The sequence below is a fragment of the Neopsephotus bourkii genome, unplaced genomic scaffold (genome assembly GCF_033783945.1).
Source record: "Neopsephotus bourkii isolate Nb327-2 ecotype Australia unplaced genomic scaffold, CSIRO-AGI_Nbou_v1 NB_1083, whole genome shotgun sequence".
NCBI lineage: Eukaryota > Metazoa > Chordata > Aves > Psittaciformes > Psittacidae > Neopsephotus > Neopsephotus bourkii.
The window spans coordinates 166,944-184,223 of NW_026901571.1; the positions used below are offsets into that span (position 1 = coordinate 166,944).

At 37.9% G+C, this 17,280-nt stretch overlaps 1 protein-coding gene across 1 annotated transcript in view; it reads right to left on the minus strand.

Moving 5' to 3' along the window:
- Nucleotides 1-4,677: 4,677 nt before the first annotated feature.
- Nucleotides 4,678-17,280, minus strand: part of BNC2 (basonuclin zinc finger protein 2) — a 239,216-nt gene continuing 226,613 nt past the window's right edge. The window contains exon 5 of the mRNA XM_061362155.1: nt 4,678-7,617. Coding sequence (XP_061218139.1) covers nt 6,957-7,617 — 661 coding nt within the window. The 3' untranslated portion in view covers nt 4,678-6,956. The remainder of the gene's footprint in view (nt 7,618-17,280) is intronic.

A 17,280-nucleotide genomic window follows, 5' to 3' on the forward strand; every position in this document is an offset into this window, starting at 1 on the left:
AATTTCTCCTTGTATGGGGGCAGCAGATTGTGTTTCAGATATGTTTCCCTAACACTTTACAGAGGTTCGCACTGACGTTAGCAGGAGATGTTCCTGTCACTGCAGAAAGGATATCTAGAATTGGCATCCATCACAGAAATCCGAGAGGATGGTATTACCCTAAAATTTGCAAAGGGATAGGCTAAACCAGAAAAAGACTGCATATCCTTTTTGCCATGGAGCATACACAGCAAGCCCTGAAGCAAATTCACACAACTATTTCTAGCAGGCACAGTATGGCTTATGCCAATACAAAGCAATTAGTTGCTACATAAGCAGACACAAGTGCCATCACAGACAGTATTTCTCAGCTGATCTTTTGTTAAGAAGCCGTCTTGTTACTGTCTGTGTGATAGCTCGATAGAGCAGCCAGTGGCAGCCTTGGGCTTCCCAAAGACAAATCGAAGTGCTCCAGGTGGGACTTCCCTTCACTCACTGCAGATGTGTGTGTGCATGTGTGTGTGTGTGTCAAGGTATGGGGAGGGAAAGCCTGGTTCTTATACTCAATTTCCCCTTCACAGGGGATAAATAGGCAATTACGCATCCTTTTATATTTGATGGCCAAGTGCTGAACTTGAAAGCACACTATTAGTTTGTGTCCCTTCAGGGCCAGTGCAATAAGTAGCTGGGAGAGCTGGAGCTAAGGAAGAGAGGGTGTTGTCTGCTGTTAGTGTGACAGTCTTGTCAGCAGCATTCACATTACTGGAAGGTAATAAAGTGACAAGTAAGTTATTAGAAAGATATGAGGTGAAATTGAACTGAAGCTTCTTTCTGCTCAGCTCAGGTTTTTTTTCCTGCTTTGTAATGGGCCACTATTTGTTACAAACCAAGCCTTGTCTTGAGATCTTATATAAAAAAAGAAATATTTATTCTTTGCAGGAAAGGTCACATGAATTTACAACATCACACTTTAAAGGAGAGGAATGGGAAAATAGTTTTATGACAACTACAACTGCTATTTAAAAAAAATACAGTGTCATCATAATGAACAATAATACTGGCAAAAGTCAAGAGGACTTGTCAAAAACATGTCCATTTTTTAACCCTTTGGTGGTTCAGAACTGTTTTCCTTTCAGTGCCAGTGCCAAACAACAGCAACAGTATCGGCATATACATGATCAATATCTTGATCCAAAAATCAAAGCTGTCATTCAACATCATGAAAACCAGAGAAAACAAGCTACATAAGACTGGTTAACTACAGATTCAAGATAATACTACCTATGTAAAAGAGTTGCTGCTTCAGTCTGTTACAGGCCATTTTAAAGGCAGTGATAATGCTGCTTGGCAAGAAGAGACAGAAACCATGGGACTGGAACAGACATGTACTTGGGCAAACATGTGGGTGAAAGGTTCAGTCCATCATATGATGTTACACTGTTCATAAAGTAGAAATGAGTATGGTAAAAAGTTCCTTTTATGTCCCTACAAGAGAGGGAAAAAAGCCCAACTCATCATGTGTCGACAGCAGGATACACTGATGGTTATCTAGAGAAGTAGCACTACAGTCACTGTTTTGTTGAGTTACTATAGCAGCAAAGTAGCCAAGTAGCAAAGAAAAAATAATAAGAAACTGACATATACCAGCTGCTGTCATGTGTCTGTCACTCACCTTTTCCCCACAGAGAACTCCTGCTGCCTCCCTGCCCTTAGTACAGACACCTTTGCGCCAATTTTGAAATAGAAAGAGTAATTTTGTTACCACAACCCAAAGAGGAAATTGACAAAAACATTCTGGGGACAGAAGAAGGAGTAATAGGTCTGTTCACATGACGGGCACACAAAACTCAGAGCAGCATGTGTGTGTTCCTAGATCGCTTTCTCTCCCCTATTCCTTCACCTGCCACTGATGATGCCATGAAATTCCTGCAGAATTTGAGTATAAATACATTTCTGAAAAGATGTCATGTTTTCTGATGACAGCTGACATTCCTAACTGTGTGGAAAATGGGTCCAAAACAAGCACTTTCATTTAAAAATATCGTACATATTGAAGGAGAAGTTTTTGAACTAAATCTCTGATTCCTATCTTTGGAACAGATCACACCTTGAATCATTATGTTTCTGAGCTTTCCCCATACCCACACAGCTCTTGATCTTGTTGTTTAGGCACATTCTTACCCCATATACTTAGCCATGTTAGATCCTTAACTGTGTTAACTGAAGACTAAAACTCAGGGAAAACTCAAGTGGGTTGCAGTAGCCCCACTTCCTATTAGCTGCACTGCACCAGATCAAAAGAGGTGCTGGTCACCCCTGACAGCAAGTTCACTGCGTAGAACCTGACTCTGCTGTTTTCCCTAAACTGTCCCTTTTTGGGGGGGATGGAATAGGAAACACATACATAGGTGACGGAAAACTTCTGAAACAGGCAGACAAAGTAGACTTCCATTTACAGGAAGAAGGAAGGAAGGAAGGAAGGAAGGGAGGGAGGGACGGAGGGAGGGAGGGGGGAAAGTAAGTAAATACACACACAGCAAACATGGTGCACAATTTCTGCTCTGTAAAGCATCTACAGATCCCTAGGAAACATACAAATTCTGTGCGCTCAGTCATGAAAAGCCTTTTAGAGATTTTTAAGCATAGTATTTATGTGCTAATAGGTTTTTTAATCTGTATCTTCCACATTTTGTCAAACTGAGTTGGGACTCAGTGACAGAGTGCTTATATGTTGTGTGGATGACTACAGTGTCACCATGGAGCCAGCTGCAGTTTAAGAGGCAAAGTTAAAATCTCAGCCATAATGAAATGTACCTGGTTGAGTTACAGTTCAGAAAAAGTGACTAAATGTTATAAAGTGTGCAAAAAATAGTTATGACTCAAATTAGCTCTTTACTAGCACCAGCTAGTTAGTCCTCACAGGAGCACCCTTATGGGGAAGATCATGTTAGGATTAGCGGTATTTTAGCAGATGGGTAAGTGATGTATCTGCTCATGACTAAACAGTGAGAAGGAGCCACTGACGATTTTAAAACTCCTGGTTCCCCTTTTTTTTGTGCTTTGACTGTGCTGTTTTCCTTCAAAATTGTCTCATACAGCTTTTCAAAAAATACCTAGTGATTAACCAGTATCACATGCTTTCCTGACCCACCCCCCTCCCCTCCGAAACTAAGAAAAATGCTTAACAACCTCCAGATAAGTAGTTCTGATCCCAAAGGAGGTTCAGTACAAAGAGTTATTTCCTAAATGCAGATAAAGACTTCTTGATATTTACAGAAAAATACAACTACATTGAATAAACAAAACAGTGAAACAAAGTGAAAAGACTGACCATAAAAACTGTAAGAAACAAACAAGAAGGAACAAAATCCACATAAAATGAAAAATCTCTTCCTCAAAATTGGTCTAATTCTCATAAAAAGCCTTTGACTGACAAGATTTGGAAACTGAAGAGATACCTGCAGGTTTGTGATGGCATAAGCAACTGCACAACATATATTTTGTCATCACACAACTACAGCCATGCCATGTGCTGGACACATGAGATATTTGGTCATTATGCTTATTGCAGTCTGGATCACTACTAAAATCACCCAGAAATGCTACTTTCTGCTGGTAAAGCCAAACTTCTACAACACAGCCCTTTTAAGGATTTTTCAGATAACTTCAGATGATACAAACTCCACCACAGGAACAATTCTGATATATACAGATTTTCATAGAGGTTCATGGTAAGTAGGAAGGAGGGAAATGCCATTCAATTCAATGTAAGTGTAAGTGCCCTTCTAATACAAAAATGATTCTGACATTAGTGTCACTAGCACTGCAGAAACTGCTTGATTCACCTAGAAATAACGAGTAATATTCTGTCCACAAAACAGAGATGGTATCACCTACATAGCTCAAGCAAAATTTGAATGAAGTTTAGGATATCATAAAAGTAGGATTGCAGAGCTTATAATGCTTTTTTTTGGGTTTGTGTCTGCTTCTTTACATTTCAGAATGGTCTGTTTCATTCTGTGTAATAAACAGATTATTTCTTTTTCTTATGTAATTCATCTGCTGAATTTATCTACTGACGATGTTTAAATTTCCAAACAAGTTTACCAAAACCATTTGACCTCTAACAGAAACAGAGTGAAATGAGAATGCAGAACAGTGATTCATTCAGTGAGGAATTATTTATATACTTCAAATGTGTTTTTCATTAAAAATGATATTTATTTATACCGTACACACTACAAAACAGTGGGATTTTCTTTCTGTAGATACCATTCAATTTTCGTTGAGGATTTTTTTAGATTTTGCATCTTCCTTGTCTTAATAGCCTGGGAGGAGGGACGGGAGTTCAGTACAGATAACACTACAAAGGTCCATGTGTTTAAGAAGAATGCACCCTTACTAATTTCCCTTTCTCACAAACACACTGAGCTTGTACAACGTAAACCAAAGCAAAGCAGATCTCTCCACTCAATTTAACAAGGCAAAGTAGCTGAGAGTTTGAAGAAAAATAAAAAGATGGAAGAAAAAGGTGTGTGAAACTGCTACAGCTTTTCACTATAAAGTTTCTTTTTTTGTTAATCAGAAGGTAAATTTTCCTTACAGTTTCTGTGGGATCCACAAATGTTTCCCGGGCTTCATCAGTGTACAGCATCAAAAAAATTATCAGGCTTGTAATCCATAAGAACATAGTGAGAATTCATTTAGAAAGATTTTTCTTTTATTTTCTACAACTGCAAACACTGATTTATTAGCTATTGATTCCTACCTTTGGAAACAAGAATACTGAAATGCATAAAGAGTACTAAAAATGAGGACATCCATATTAAGAGTTTCCTCTAGAAAACATGAGTTAAGTAGTCAAGTGGACATAAAGGTAAGAATAATCAAAATGCACAGCAAATCAAAACAAGCTGAAACAGTGGAGCATTTCTGACTCTTGGCTAAGAAGAATAATGTTCTGGGTCAGCAACACAGAAAAGGAACACATTCTCACTGAAGGCATATTTTATTGTACACTGAAATATCCCTTGTGGTTTTGTTTGTTTGTTTGTTTGTTTGTTTTTGCTTTGTTATTGTTATTGGTTTTGTAAAGAAAAGAGTCTACAACACACACCCAAATGGTTTTGGCTGTAGACTGAACTTAAGTAAATACCATCATTCAGTCAGTATGTTGTGGTAACTCAGGCTGCCAGTGTGGTTTACCAGCTCCAGTAACGTGTAAACACCAGAAACAAAAGATTCAGAGGACAGCCTCTTTTTCTCTCTGCATTTCTCAGCTGCTTGCTCTTTCTCCCTGTCCATTCTTACTCTCTTTCTTGCTATCCTTCTTGGACTTTTTTTATTTTCTGACAAACCATGTTGGTGAAACACAAAATATTAACACAATTAGAGATCCTTTTTTTTTTCCTGGACCCTAATTTTATCCAAAGGGAAAGTTACCCAATAAAAAGCGTATGTTTTCAGAGCTTCTAAGTGCTTCTGCCATTAATTTCTTTTGATTGCTTCTATAAAACATGCCTTAATCATACTACAGCAATCTCTGTTGCAAAAAAGACAACTTTACAGAACAACATAGATAACATTATTTCCCTGTTCTTTTTGTATTTTTTTTTTAAACACCACAAAAAATCCAGGCCGTAAGAAGCACACAAAATTATATTCATCTTTGTTCTGTGACAAGTAGTATCAGCATTTATATCCCCAAATATTATGCATGTTTGACAAAAGAAAAAACTTTCCACTGATTCACATGAAACAATTCTTTCTTTTTTCTTTTATGTAATGTACTCTATAAGGAATGAGGATGCACTATTGTTTCTAGTAATAATTGGCACTTGACAAAAGCACCAAGATTTCTGTGTTTCACTTTATCTTTTTTCCCTCCCATGTATTTTTTCCTGTAGTCCAAAAACTACAACTGTGGTAATGGTGAATAACTACTTTTTTTTTTTTTTCAAAATGTGTGCAAAGTTGGCACTTTTGTATTAACACTAAACACTAACACTCTTTGTTTGGCATTCATGCCCTCATACTGACCAGACCACTTTTATCTAAGTGTATTTTTTAAAGACACTTACTGAAAATATGGCAATAGTTTAAGGAAAAAAAAAAAAGCATGGATATTATTACACATCCCCTTGTAGTGTACGAAAAAGTGCATGACTGGATTTATGTAAGTACAAGACAAAAAAACTGTATTAGATCAGGTACTGTAAAGCATGCCAGCACCTCTGTATTACTTATATCTAGCAGGTAGTTAAAACAAGACCGTGGTTCTTTTAAAAATGTGCATTAAAGCTAACATAAATGAGTAGGACTAGCCAGCAAACTATTTTTCCTGTTTATCTAACAGCTGAATGTAACTGTAAAAAGTAAGCAAAGAAATAAGAGTTAAACCACCATCAATACAATTGTTTTACATCATAGGCCTGTCAAGGCTCAATATATATATACAAGTGTAACAGCCATGCTTAGTAGAACGTTATCCCCAATGCTTAGAAGACACAAAGACAACTAAGTAGATATTTTTTTTCTCTTTTTGTTTGTTTGCTTTTTTTTTTGTTGTTGTCGTTTTTCATTCTTTTTTCAGGCAAAAGTCATGAGTAAAACAAACTGTCCTTTTGGAGATGACCAAGAACATTCTAATAGAACTAGGGACAACTGCAAGTTTTCTGTGGGTTTATTTCTTGGTTTTGTTGGCTTTTTTTGTGAAGGGCATGTTCTCCCAAATTAAAGATCCCACCTTTTTCTTTCTATCCCAAATAAAATGTAAAAAAAAAAAAAAAACAACAAAACAACCCAACAACCAACAAAGGGGAAAAAAGCACCTGGTGTTTCTTTCTTTTGTTAGAAAAGAAAATGATTATATATATATGTATATTTATATATATATATATAAAGGGACACTGTATATGGCAGTTCAGATGTGGTGGGCCCTCTCTGAGAGCTGGCATTATGCTGTGTCCATCTTTGAACTAATCTACTGAAGCAAAAGGAATGTTTTTATGCAGATTGGGGTTCTGACTGTGCCGGTTTCGGCTACGGACAGAGGAGAACATCATGTTGCACCCGGGGACTTTGCATTTGTGCATTTCTCGCAAGTGCACTGTTTTATAGTGCACTCTTAGGGTCCCCTTGTTGCTGTACATTTTGTGGCAAATGTTACACATTATCCCACCGTTGCTCACCGAAACACTGTTGAACATGAGGGATCCTGGGACATCAGTGCCCATACCTACAGCTAAGGCAGGAGCATCTGCTTTGTGGGCAGATTCCCCACTGTCACTTGCCCCATCGATGTCATCCAGGAGAATGCCCTCATCGCTTCCTGCATCTGATTCTCTTGAGGAATGAATACTGCTGCTGGACTGGATGCTGGAGGTGGTGCTCAGGTCTAGGACCATATAGTCTTCTGATATGCCCCTGCCGTACCCATTCATATGGGAATCCTCAGTACCAGCAGGTGAGGAGGTGTCTTCCCTTATGTCAAGCCCCATCTGATGCTGAGCGCCATATATCTTCACCAAAAATTCATCACGGAGGTCCTTGCTAAGAGAAGGCTGTGAGGTGTCCAGGCCCATGTCATCCAGTTCTTTGGTCAACAGTTTACGGTGCAGGTTTATGTTAGCACTGTGTCTGAGAAAGGAAGAAGGAAGGGAGAAAAGGAAAAACATATGTTATTTTTGATTAAATGTACAGCCATCAAGCACCAAATCCAAAGTCTGATTTATCAATAATCTATCATAAAAATATCCCCAATCCATGTTTCTTGGAAAATTCAATCTTGTTATGTGAACAAATTTCAACATAAAACCAATCCAAAACAAGCCCCACACCCCCATATTTTTTTTCTTTTCAGCTACTGCTCCTCAACATTAGTCCCAGCAGCAGCTACAACCCTTTTATTTGATATTTAAAAAATAATAAATTGCACTAGCAGCAAATGCAAAATGCTTTCTTGGTTTCTGAATCCCTGCTGGCCTTCCTAAAAGCCTTGCTTCAAGAGAAAATATTATTAGTATATGCAGCATCTGTGTGTGTTTGTATCTATGTCTGTCTCTATATTCATATCCTTATATATTTTATATCTATATATATATGTAGGTACTTACATAACTGTGTAAGTGGAATATATAAGGAGAGAAAAAATAAAGGTAACTGAATGATACATAGTCAGAGGTCCTGATTCTGATAATTTAATTCTGGTATAAAGGGATTCAGAATTGGGCCAAACCAAGAGGGAAAAGACTTGAAGGGTTTAGAAGAACAAGTCTCTGAAATCTACGTGTAAGTTTCCTAAAATTTTAGCCAAAGTCACTGGTTCCATCCTTCTCGGAGGACACAGCCACTCCTCCCTGTACTTTTCCCAGTTGGGTGTCCAATGCAGTGCTCAGTGACTCAAGTAGTGTAATTTCCAGCAAAAAGACCCTACTAATGGCAATGAGAATTTTGCCCCAAATCAATTAAAACTCTTGAGCATGACCTTTGGTTTAGGTATATGCTGAAGTCAACATGGGTGCTCAAGAGACACTGGAAAAGCTGTCACTGACATCAGTGGTTTGGAGCAGATTCCAAAAGCTGCAAGTTGAAATATTCTCAAGTGTTTTACATAATCTAGGCCCTTGCTCTCAAGAAATAAAGTTCTATGCTTGCAAACAAAATGTAAGCCTTTGGGTTAGTAACTGCGTAAAGCAGCCTATTATTTTAAATGTTGTATTCTAAACTCCACTTTTGACATCAGCTTTATTCACCCATTGCAGTAGAACCTCACTGATTTGCAGTAGTGTCAGGAAATCCTCTTTGAAAAACAGCATTTTCTGAATTAGCAATGCAACGAACAAACAACATGACAGACATCAAAGACCTCTGACCACAGAACATGCTCGTCTTGTCAAAGTGCTTAATAAGGAGAAATCAGTATAAAGTTTTCAGTATTAGAAAACTTTAGGGTTCAGTATTCAGAATGTGCACTATTGCTGAGGAAACAACAAATATTTACTCAGTTTCTTTGGAAGGTGACTGGATTTTCAAGTCAGTAAAGAAACAATTAGCGAAGTTCTACTGCATAACATTATTTGCAAGCTAAGGACCCAAACCCGCAATTTACAACATGCAGACTCACCAGTCTGTCTGCCCATTATAAATTGCAGATCAGAGCCCAAATGTAGGAGGGAAAAGAAGGGGGGAAAGGGGGGTGTAAGGGGAAGGAAAAGAGAGAGAGAGAGAGAGAGAAAGAGAGAGTTTTAACATAGGAATACTTTAATTTGCAAAAAAGCACCAGGTATACAATTGGCAAGGGAAGGCACAACAAGGATCAAATATTTTACAGACATTCAGATCCTACAGTAAAAACAAACAAAACCCAACCAACAACAACAAAAAAAAAACCAACCCCCCTTCCCCCAAAAAAACCCACAAAGGAACAGGAGGGGAAAGGAGAACAATAGCTATTAGCAAAATTTCCTTGAAAGCTTTTGTTTTAACAAACCCTTTGAAACATATCTCTCAACCAACTGAAGTCTCAAATAGGGTAGAGCAGTACAATGCAGATGAGTAAGGAAAATGCAAATATGGAAAGATTAAATTGATGTGGAGTTAATTTCTATAATTTTCTATCACTTTCTTTGTGATTCATCTGTCTTTTGCACATGACATTTGGGAATAAATACAGAACACAGCAATAGAAGTGATCTGTCCCACTCACCTGCAAATGCAGGTAACTGTTCTCTGACATAAAACTGATACTGAGCTGCAGTCTAATTGAATCATGTCTGCTTGGGATGCAATTATTCTGGTAAGGGAGGGTCTAGAATGGAAAATTTCTCTCCTAATGAGAAACAGTTGAGAGGTATGGGCAAGGGTGGAAAAAGTGGAGAGTATTCCTTGTTTTCCTCCCACATGGGAAATACTTTTTTCACACAAATAAGTATAGCACCATTGCTTTTTTAGGGAGCAGAAGTGTAATTATGCATATTGTCACACTGCGCTTAGGAAGGCTGAGCTTACCTTGTGATAAGATCAGCTTTCTAATCTTTTGCTAAATTGAGATCACAAAAGAGAGAGAGAGAAAAGAGGAGAAAAGAGAAAGAAAGGGGGGGGGGGAGGGAGGAGAGAGAGAGAACAAATTCACATTCCAGTCCAGACATAACGTGTTTAAAAAAAAATAAAAAAATATCTGAAACCAATAAAATACAGACTTTCTAAAAAAGTCTTGACTGTGAAACTGTATTTTTGTCAGTTGTAACCTCACTTACACTGTTGTCCTGATGGAAACTGACTCAAACACACAATATGAAAAACATAAAGCAAATTAATCAAAGCAAATTCACAGCATCCCCGTTATCATCCACAAATGAGTTTTGAGCAGATGCATGCAGTGCACACATACATGAATGATAAACAGTAGTCCTGGCAGTCCCTGCCTTGCTGGTGTCAGATGGCACACAGTTCCATGTAAAGTTGCTAAGTGCAGTACAGGAAATGCTTACTGTGAAGGCCTGTCCACACTGACCAGCATTATTACAAGACATAAAAGCACATTTGTGCTTATCATCATAATGCTAACTGCAGACTACTCATAAAGTGCTCATGTGTTTATTTTTTCTGATTTCTCTCCCTCACTCCCTGGTACAGGAATTTGCTGCAGTGTAGAAACTAGTCAGGATAACTGTAACTTTTTCCATGCATCTGTGTTCCTATTTCCTTGGTTTGCTGCTGAGAAAAACAGCAGCCAGGCATGCAATGAAAATAACTCCAGCATTCACTGAATGAAGAGATAAGAATAAATTACCACATTAAAGAGGGCCACTGAGCCCCAGATGGACAGAGGCCATTCTGAGAAAGACCAGTGTAAGGATGAAAACCCTGCTGATGCTCTGATAAGAAGAGATGCTTCTCTTATTCAATTCTCACTTACAGCAGTGGCAATCAGTAATCTAGTTAAAGCATGTACCAGCCCATAATATCTGTCAGACAAACGATGTGCAGAAATGTGCGGACCAGTTCTGGCACTCTGCTCAGTAGTGTCCCTTTTCCGCTGTCAGCAGTACTGTTGGATTCTCCTAATATAATTACATTGACTTTTATTCAATTAAGTGCCATTCCTAGCCTTAAAAAGAAGCTACTTTATCAATTGATTCAGGTGTAATGCAATAATAAAGATGAACTCATGGCAGTGCATTAGCTCTGCTGTTCATAACTTCTGAACATAGGTTCATTCATAGCAGTCGATTTCCATTATGCAACCACAGTTCAAAAGAATTGATTCTTTTACATTCATTTCTTAATCTATTTCACTTGCGTTTAATACTCTCCCTAAATATCATATGCAAAAACATCCTGGTATGGATGGGAGGAAGAAATTGTGAGAAAATGTTCATTTATTTCAACATCAAGTTTTGAAATCTTGTAACAAAACCAAAGTCACAGAGGCTAAAACCTCAGAATTAAAAATACTGTGCGCTGAAGATACGAGTAATTCACATGTCCAGTAGTGGAATGATTGTTGGGATAAAAAGGAAGGAAAAGTATATTTTCATAGATGCACCAGTCTAGACTGCTTGGAAACTGACCCTACACCCCTTTTCCATCTGCTAAACAACTAAATGTAGCATTGCACCATGAGGTGCAGACTGAGTATACTGTGCAAGGTGCTGCTTCTACGGTGCCCTGTATAGAGATGGTATTTTTCAGGATTGAGAGCAGCATTCCCAAGGTTTCTTTGTGAAAAGTTATGTGTAGGAGGAACATGCCCATGTATGTAAGGACAGCTACAAAAAATGGATCCATAATCAAAAAAATGGAACTAAGGAAGAAGAGTATGAATAAAAGCAGGCTAGAAAGAGGAGTAATACAGACACGGAAGTTTATAAAGAGACACTTTCTGGGAAAAGGCAAGCACTGACAATTGCCAGATAGAATAGGGTTTAGCTTAGGGGCAGAAATGAAGCATGACTTGCGATGAAGCTATGAAGGCTATTATTCAGATGCAAAGGCAGAAGAGTATTGCCAACGTGTAGTCTGACCAAGTAGCTGCAAACAGCAGAAAGAAAGACGAGAAGAAAAATCTAGCATCACAAATATTGGCCCATCCCAAATTATGTTTTCTCTTTATAAATGTGACTATTTTTTCCTCCTCTCATAAAGTGCTGATCTTCCTTGCTTTTTTTTTTTTTAATGTACTTATTCAATCATGTGAACTTTTTCCAGTAGTTCCCAGATCCCCTTCTCCAAACCAAATTGAAATATTCTATCCTAATCCAACTACTTCTCCCCTGCTTTTTCACTCTCAAATCCTAACAAGCCCACTACTAGCTATCAGCCAATGCTAGCCACCTTGTCTTATGTTCATCTGCTCCTCCCCACAGCACCTACAGTTTCTTGCTACACCTGTTCTTTTCCCCGATGTGATTTAAATGCTACCATTTTCTTCTCTGAATACTGCTCCCAGGTACATTACCAATGTTCCATGAGTAAGCTGAGGCACAGCTTGGACAGAATGATTTCTGCCACTGCACAAGCACTGCCATTAAACAGTTGAAAAATCATGAAGCAAGGTATGCCAAAACCAGATGAGCTTCAGCTTGCTGTGGCTCCATTAGTCCTTATACCTGAGGTAGCTAATTTAAGACCATATCTGGTGTCCTTTACACTGCACTTGCTGCTGTATCTGCAGGGAAAGAACCTTGAAGAACCTCAGTGGATGGCAGAGGTATATATATGTATAGAAAACATAAAATATTTGACCTAATAAGATCCTTATTGATCCATCCATATGATGACACATACGAAATCTGTAGTTTGGGCCAAGTGGCAAGGATATATCACCTCCCAATTCACCACTGCCCTTTCAGACAGGAGTTTCAGTGGCAGCCCAATGCAGAGCACTACAGTGACTACAGCAGATCTCTGACTGTGGGTATGATCCCAGTGGTGGTAGGTAACATTTGCCTGCTGTTGTGAAGTTCACAGAAGTATTCTTCCATAATTAGAATTCATTGTCAGTTCCACCCCACCTAGCAAGCTCCTATAGTGAGAGATGCACTATGCATCAACAGAAGACCTAGGAAATATGGTCAATTAAACGAACATGCCATTTACACAGCTCATAAATCCAGACTGGGCAGTTTATTTCTACACTGGCAATAAATCTGGTTTTCTTAATTTACTATCCATTTGTTGCAAAGAAAAATGAAATGGCTGCTTTATTTTAGTTTATTTTTATTTAGCCAGTCTTCTTATTTCTTTCTGAAGTGAGTGAGAAGAAATGTATCAGAGAGTAGAATTTGTTCTGGCAAAGGAACTGGCATGAATTCTATGCATGACTCCAGGCCAACTTCGGACGCACCTGTGCCTGCACGCCTATCTGCACAAGGGCAAGCCTCATCTCTGATGTGCACAGTAGAGTTGAGGAATTTCGATGATAAAGAGTACCCTGTTTATTTAAATTCAAGTATTATACGGAGCACAGAACTAACTGCATGAAAAATTGGGTGGAATGTGTTGTTCACAGTTTGGGACAGGGCAGGCTGTTGAAAGTGAAACATTAAGCATTATTTTCTCAACTTTTTAGAAACAGAAAATATGATTACACTTAAATATTAAGAGCATACGAGAAAAAGAGAGGAGAATGAAGCAGCAGCCTAATTGTTCGGGCCGTCGGTTAGGGCCTCAGGAAACCCATTTTCCAGTCCCTGATGCTGTCAGACAGAAAGGCCAAGCCAACCAATGTCTCAGTTAAATGGCCTAGCTATTGGCCTCTTGCTCCTTGTTGGCTGGGTGTAAGTGACAAAGTTCCCTGATGGAAATCTCACTCAAACATCAAAGCCCATTGTACTGTTCATTAAAATTCCAAAGTGAATTATTTCCCACATTTCTAGTTCTATCCTGCCACACCTTTTTTCCCTATGTTTCCAAATAAATCAGTATCCCAATCTGTTTTACTTAAATGTTCTGAAAAGGCACTTTCTGGCAAATACACTATTTGCCAAAGTAATACCACCCAACCCTGTCATTCTAACACTGCAGAGAAATCACAGACAGGTCACAGCAGGGGGCCATCAGTCTTCGGCAGCTTTTCTTTGATACAATAAGCGATCCCAGCATTAAGTAATGCATTAAAATTATGTTTGGAGACTTAATGCATTAAAAATCAATATGAAATTATTTTCTGTTAAATTCTGTTCTTTCAGGTAATAGTAGATTTGTTTGGGGTTGTTTTAGTGTTTTTTGTTTTTTTTTTAAGAAGGCAGAAGCTCCATTGGTTTACAAAACATGAAACCACACAATCTTCAGCAGTTTTAAGAATATGCTACTACAAAATCAAAGGCAGGACACATTTGTCTGATGGTTTATGTACAGATTGGTAAACCTGTTCTTGAAGTTGGATACTGAAGTAACTGCTCAGGTTGTACAGACTCCATACAAGGTATCCTTCTGCTATATTTAGTCTAAAACTAAGCACTGCCAATCTGTTTTAAAATATCATAAACAAGGAAACTTTAGTTATTCCTCCCATGAGACTTTTTCCACCCCTATCTTCAACTTAGTATTCAGCCTACATTTTTACTATAATTAAATGTTAAAGCAAAGTTCTCTTTGTTTCTTTCCACGTCAAAGGCTGTCAATTAAGATTTATAGGTTTGTTTAAAAAATTTCGGCAAAGTATTGTGGTCTTACCTCCATTTCATGTTCCTTTCCTGCTTATTTAAGCCTGAAGCTCATAGAAAGGCTCAGAATATGTGAACAGAACAGAAAGTAAAACCAGAATTTTATGCTTTTCAAAATCTCTGCAGAATGAAAGTGCGGGGTTTCATGCAGCTAAAATCAGAAAGTAAGACTCTGGCTAAATACAACAATGTACATACTTATGAGAAAAGATGTGGCCCTAATTCTGATATTCCTTCAAGAAGGAAGCAGCAATAATTTTCCACATTTACTTAATAGAACCAACAATAAAACAGTTCCCGGAATTTAATTAGTAATGGAAACTGTAAAAGAAATTATTTTCTCAGTTAATTTTTGTTCTAATTTTGCCACTCTATCAGCAGGCTTTGACACAGTTTTGTTTGCTTGTTTGTTTGTAGTTAAAAATAAAAAAAAAATAATCTGTAAATCTAAGCAAAAATAATAAAGGTTTGAAATCCTCATCTGACCAAAATTATAAAATTCCCGTTTATCTGAACAGAGCCAAGGTTTCAGCCTGTGACGTACCACTTCCATATATTTCATCATGTTTAGTTTGCCTCTAAATGGAAGGGGAAAAGTAGGGATAGGCGTTACATGTTAGAACAATAAATGAAGACAAAACACTGTACTAGCCAATGAAACCACAGCATTTCTACATGAACAGTTTGGGTAATAACATCAGTTCTTGAGCTTTTAAATTGCATAGAATCTGAAAAATATTAACCTTTCATAGGAAGAAAATCCAAAAGGTAAAATACAGTTCAGCACCTATTAAAAAAGTGAAAAAAAAAAACAGTGCTTATTAAATACAGGAAATAAAGGACAAGCAAGTTCTTGCAAATTAAAGATGTGGAGCCCAGTCGTTTCAATACCTTTCAATATGAAACAAATCACTCACACTGGTCACGAAGACAGCTCCCTCTACACTCAAATTATTCACTTGAAGATAAGCTCCCATCAAACTCTTTAGGGGTTTAACTAATTTACTGCACAGATACAGCACGTCTGTTGTAATAACAGGTAGGATGTATTGGGGTCGACCATTTATCAGAATTAGACTTCTTTTTTCAATTCGCAGTGAATTATGCTGCCTACACGGCTCCTCTTTCTCAGAGCTTCCCATCCCCTTATGGCCCCTAATGTGGCAGGCAAACAAAATTGACAGTCTCATCTTGTCAACAAGGGGTGATTCTCCTGAGAAGCCATTTAACTTTGCAGAGGAAGCAATGTATTAATGTGCCTGTCCCAGGAATGTTAATCATCTTCAAGCTCCCTCTAACTTTGACATGAACGAAATCACCAAATTTGTTTACTAAATGAATCGTAATATGCTAATAAGAGAGCATGACATATACGGTAAAGCCAAACAGATGGTTTGTTTACTCCACTTTGCAACTTTATAAATGTTGTAACTCTGAAGATGTTAGTGAGAATTATTGGTTTGTTGGCAGTGGCAAACATGCCTTTTGCATACTTAATCCAAAGTTACAGTCTGAAAACAATTTGTCATCACTGTGGAATGCATAAAAAATGTCAATGCAGAGATGGCATTTGGGGAGGCAGGATAGCCGACTGTGAGCAAATACTCAGGTTAAATGTGGAACTGGTATCTGATGGCAATGTTTGCTACCAAACAATTTGAAATGTGAAATCTTACAGGTTCAGGATTCTTGAAAGGCCCAATAATTCAGTACATACCTGTTGAGGTGTTTAGTGAGACGATCCTTACGGTGTGAACAGAATTACACTTTCACAACAGCTGTGTGTGCTCAGAAGCATCAAGGTCATGTCGCTCTCTTAATATATTATTATTGTTGTCCATTAAAGATCAAAAGATATTACAAACAAAAAGCACAACCACTGGCGTGCTTGCCAAGTTACTCATAAATGATCAAAATTGTGTTGCAACACTTCAACCTCTCACTTTACTAGCTGCCTGGAAGCAAAACAGACTCATTACAAAATAGCCAGCACTCCCGTCTAACATCCGGACTGGTTGAGAAAGTTTAGAATAAAAAGATTTATCTGACAGAATATTTCCTAAGTGAACTAATCGAGTGTAGCAATGTTTCATGCATAAGAAGGTCATCTGATGTACCACAAAATCCTTCAATGGAAATTACAGGTACTCAGCATCATTGACAATCAGTCCAACTGCCATAAACTACACATCTACACATACTCTATGGAAAAGTTTATCCCTGTGTGCTGCATAGCAGACGTGTTAGGACCTCATCTCCTGTGTGTTGAAGTATTTTGCTCATCCTTCACACAAGGTGTATTTCCTCTTAAGAAGTACTGAGGCAACTTCCACACAGAATCTGTGCCAAACTGCATGAATTAACATTTCTTTTCAACCCTAAATAATCTAAATATTACATGTTGTAAAAAATCAGACGTTTTCACCCTTTATTTTATTTCAGTGTTACAACAGCCATGTAAAATGTGATAATTTTGCAAGATTTTATGCAAACAGGCCCTTCAGTTCAGCATCCCGCTCATGAATTTTACTAAGTTTCAAGTTTCAGTAAATGCAAAAAAGATAAAACTCAGCCAGAACACATAGCTTCCCATAATTCTGTTTTGAAACCAATTCTTTTCTCCTAGATATTA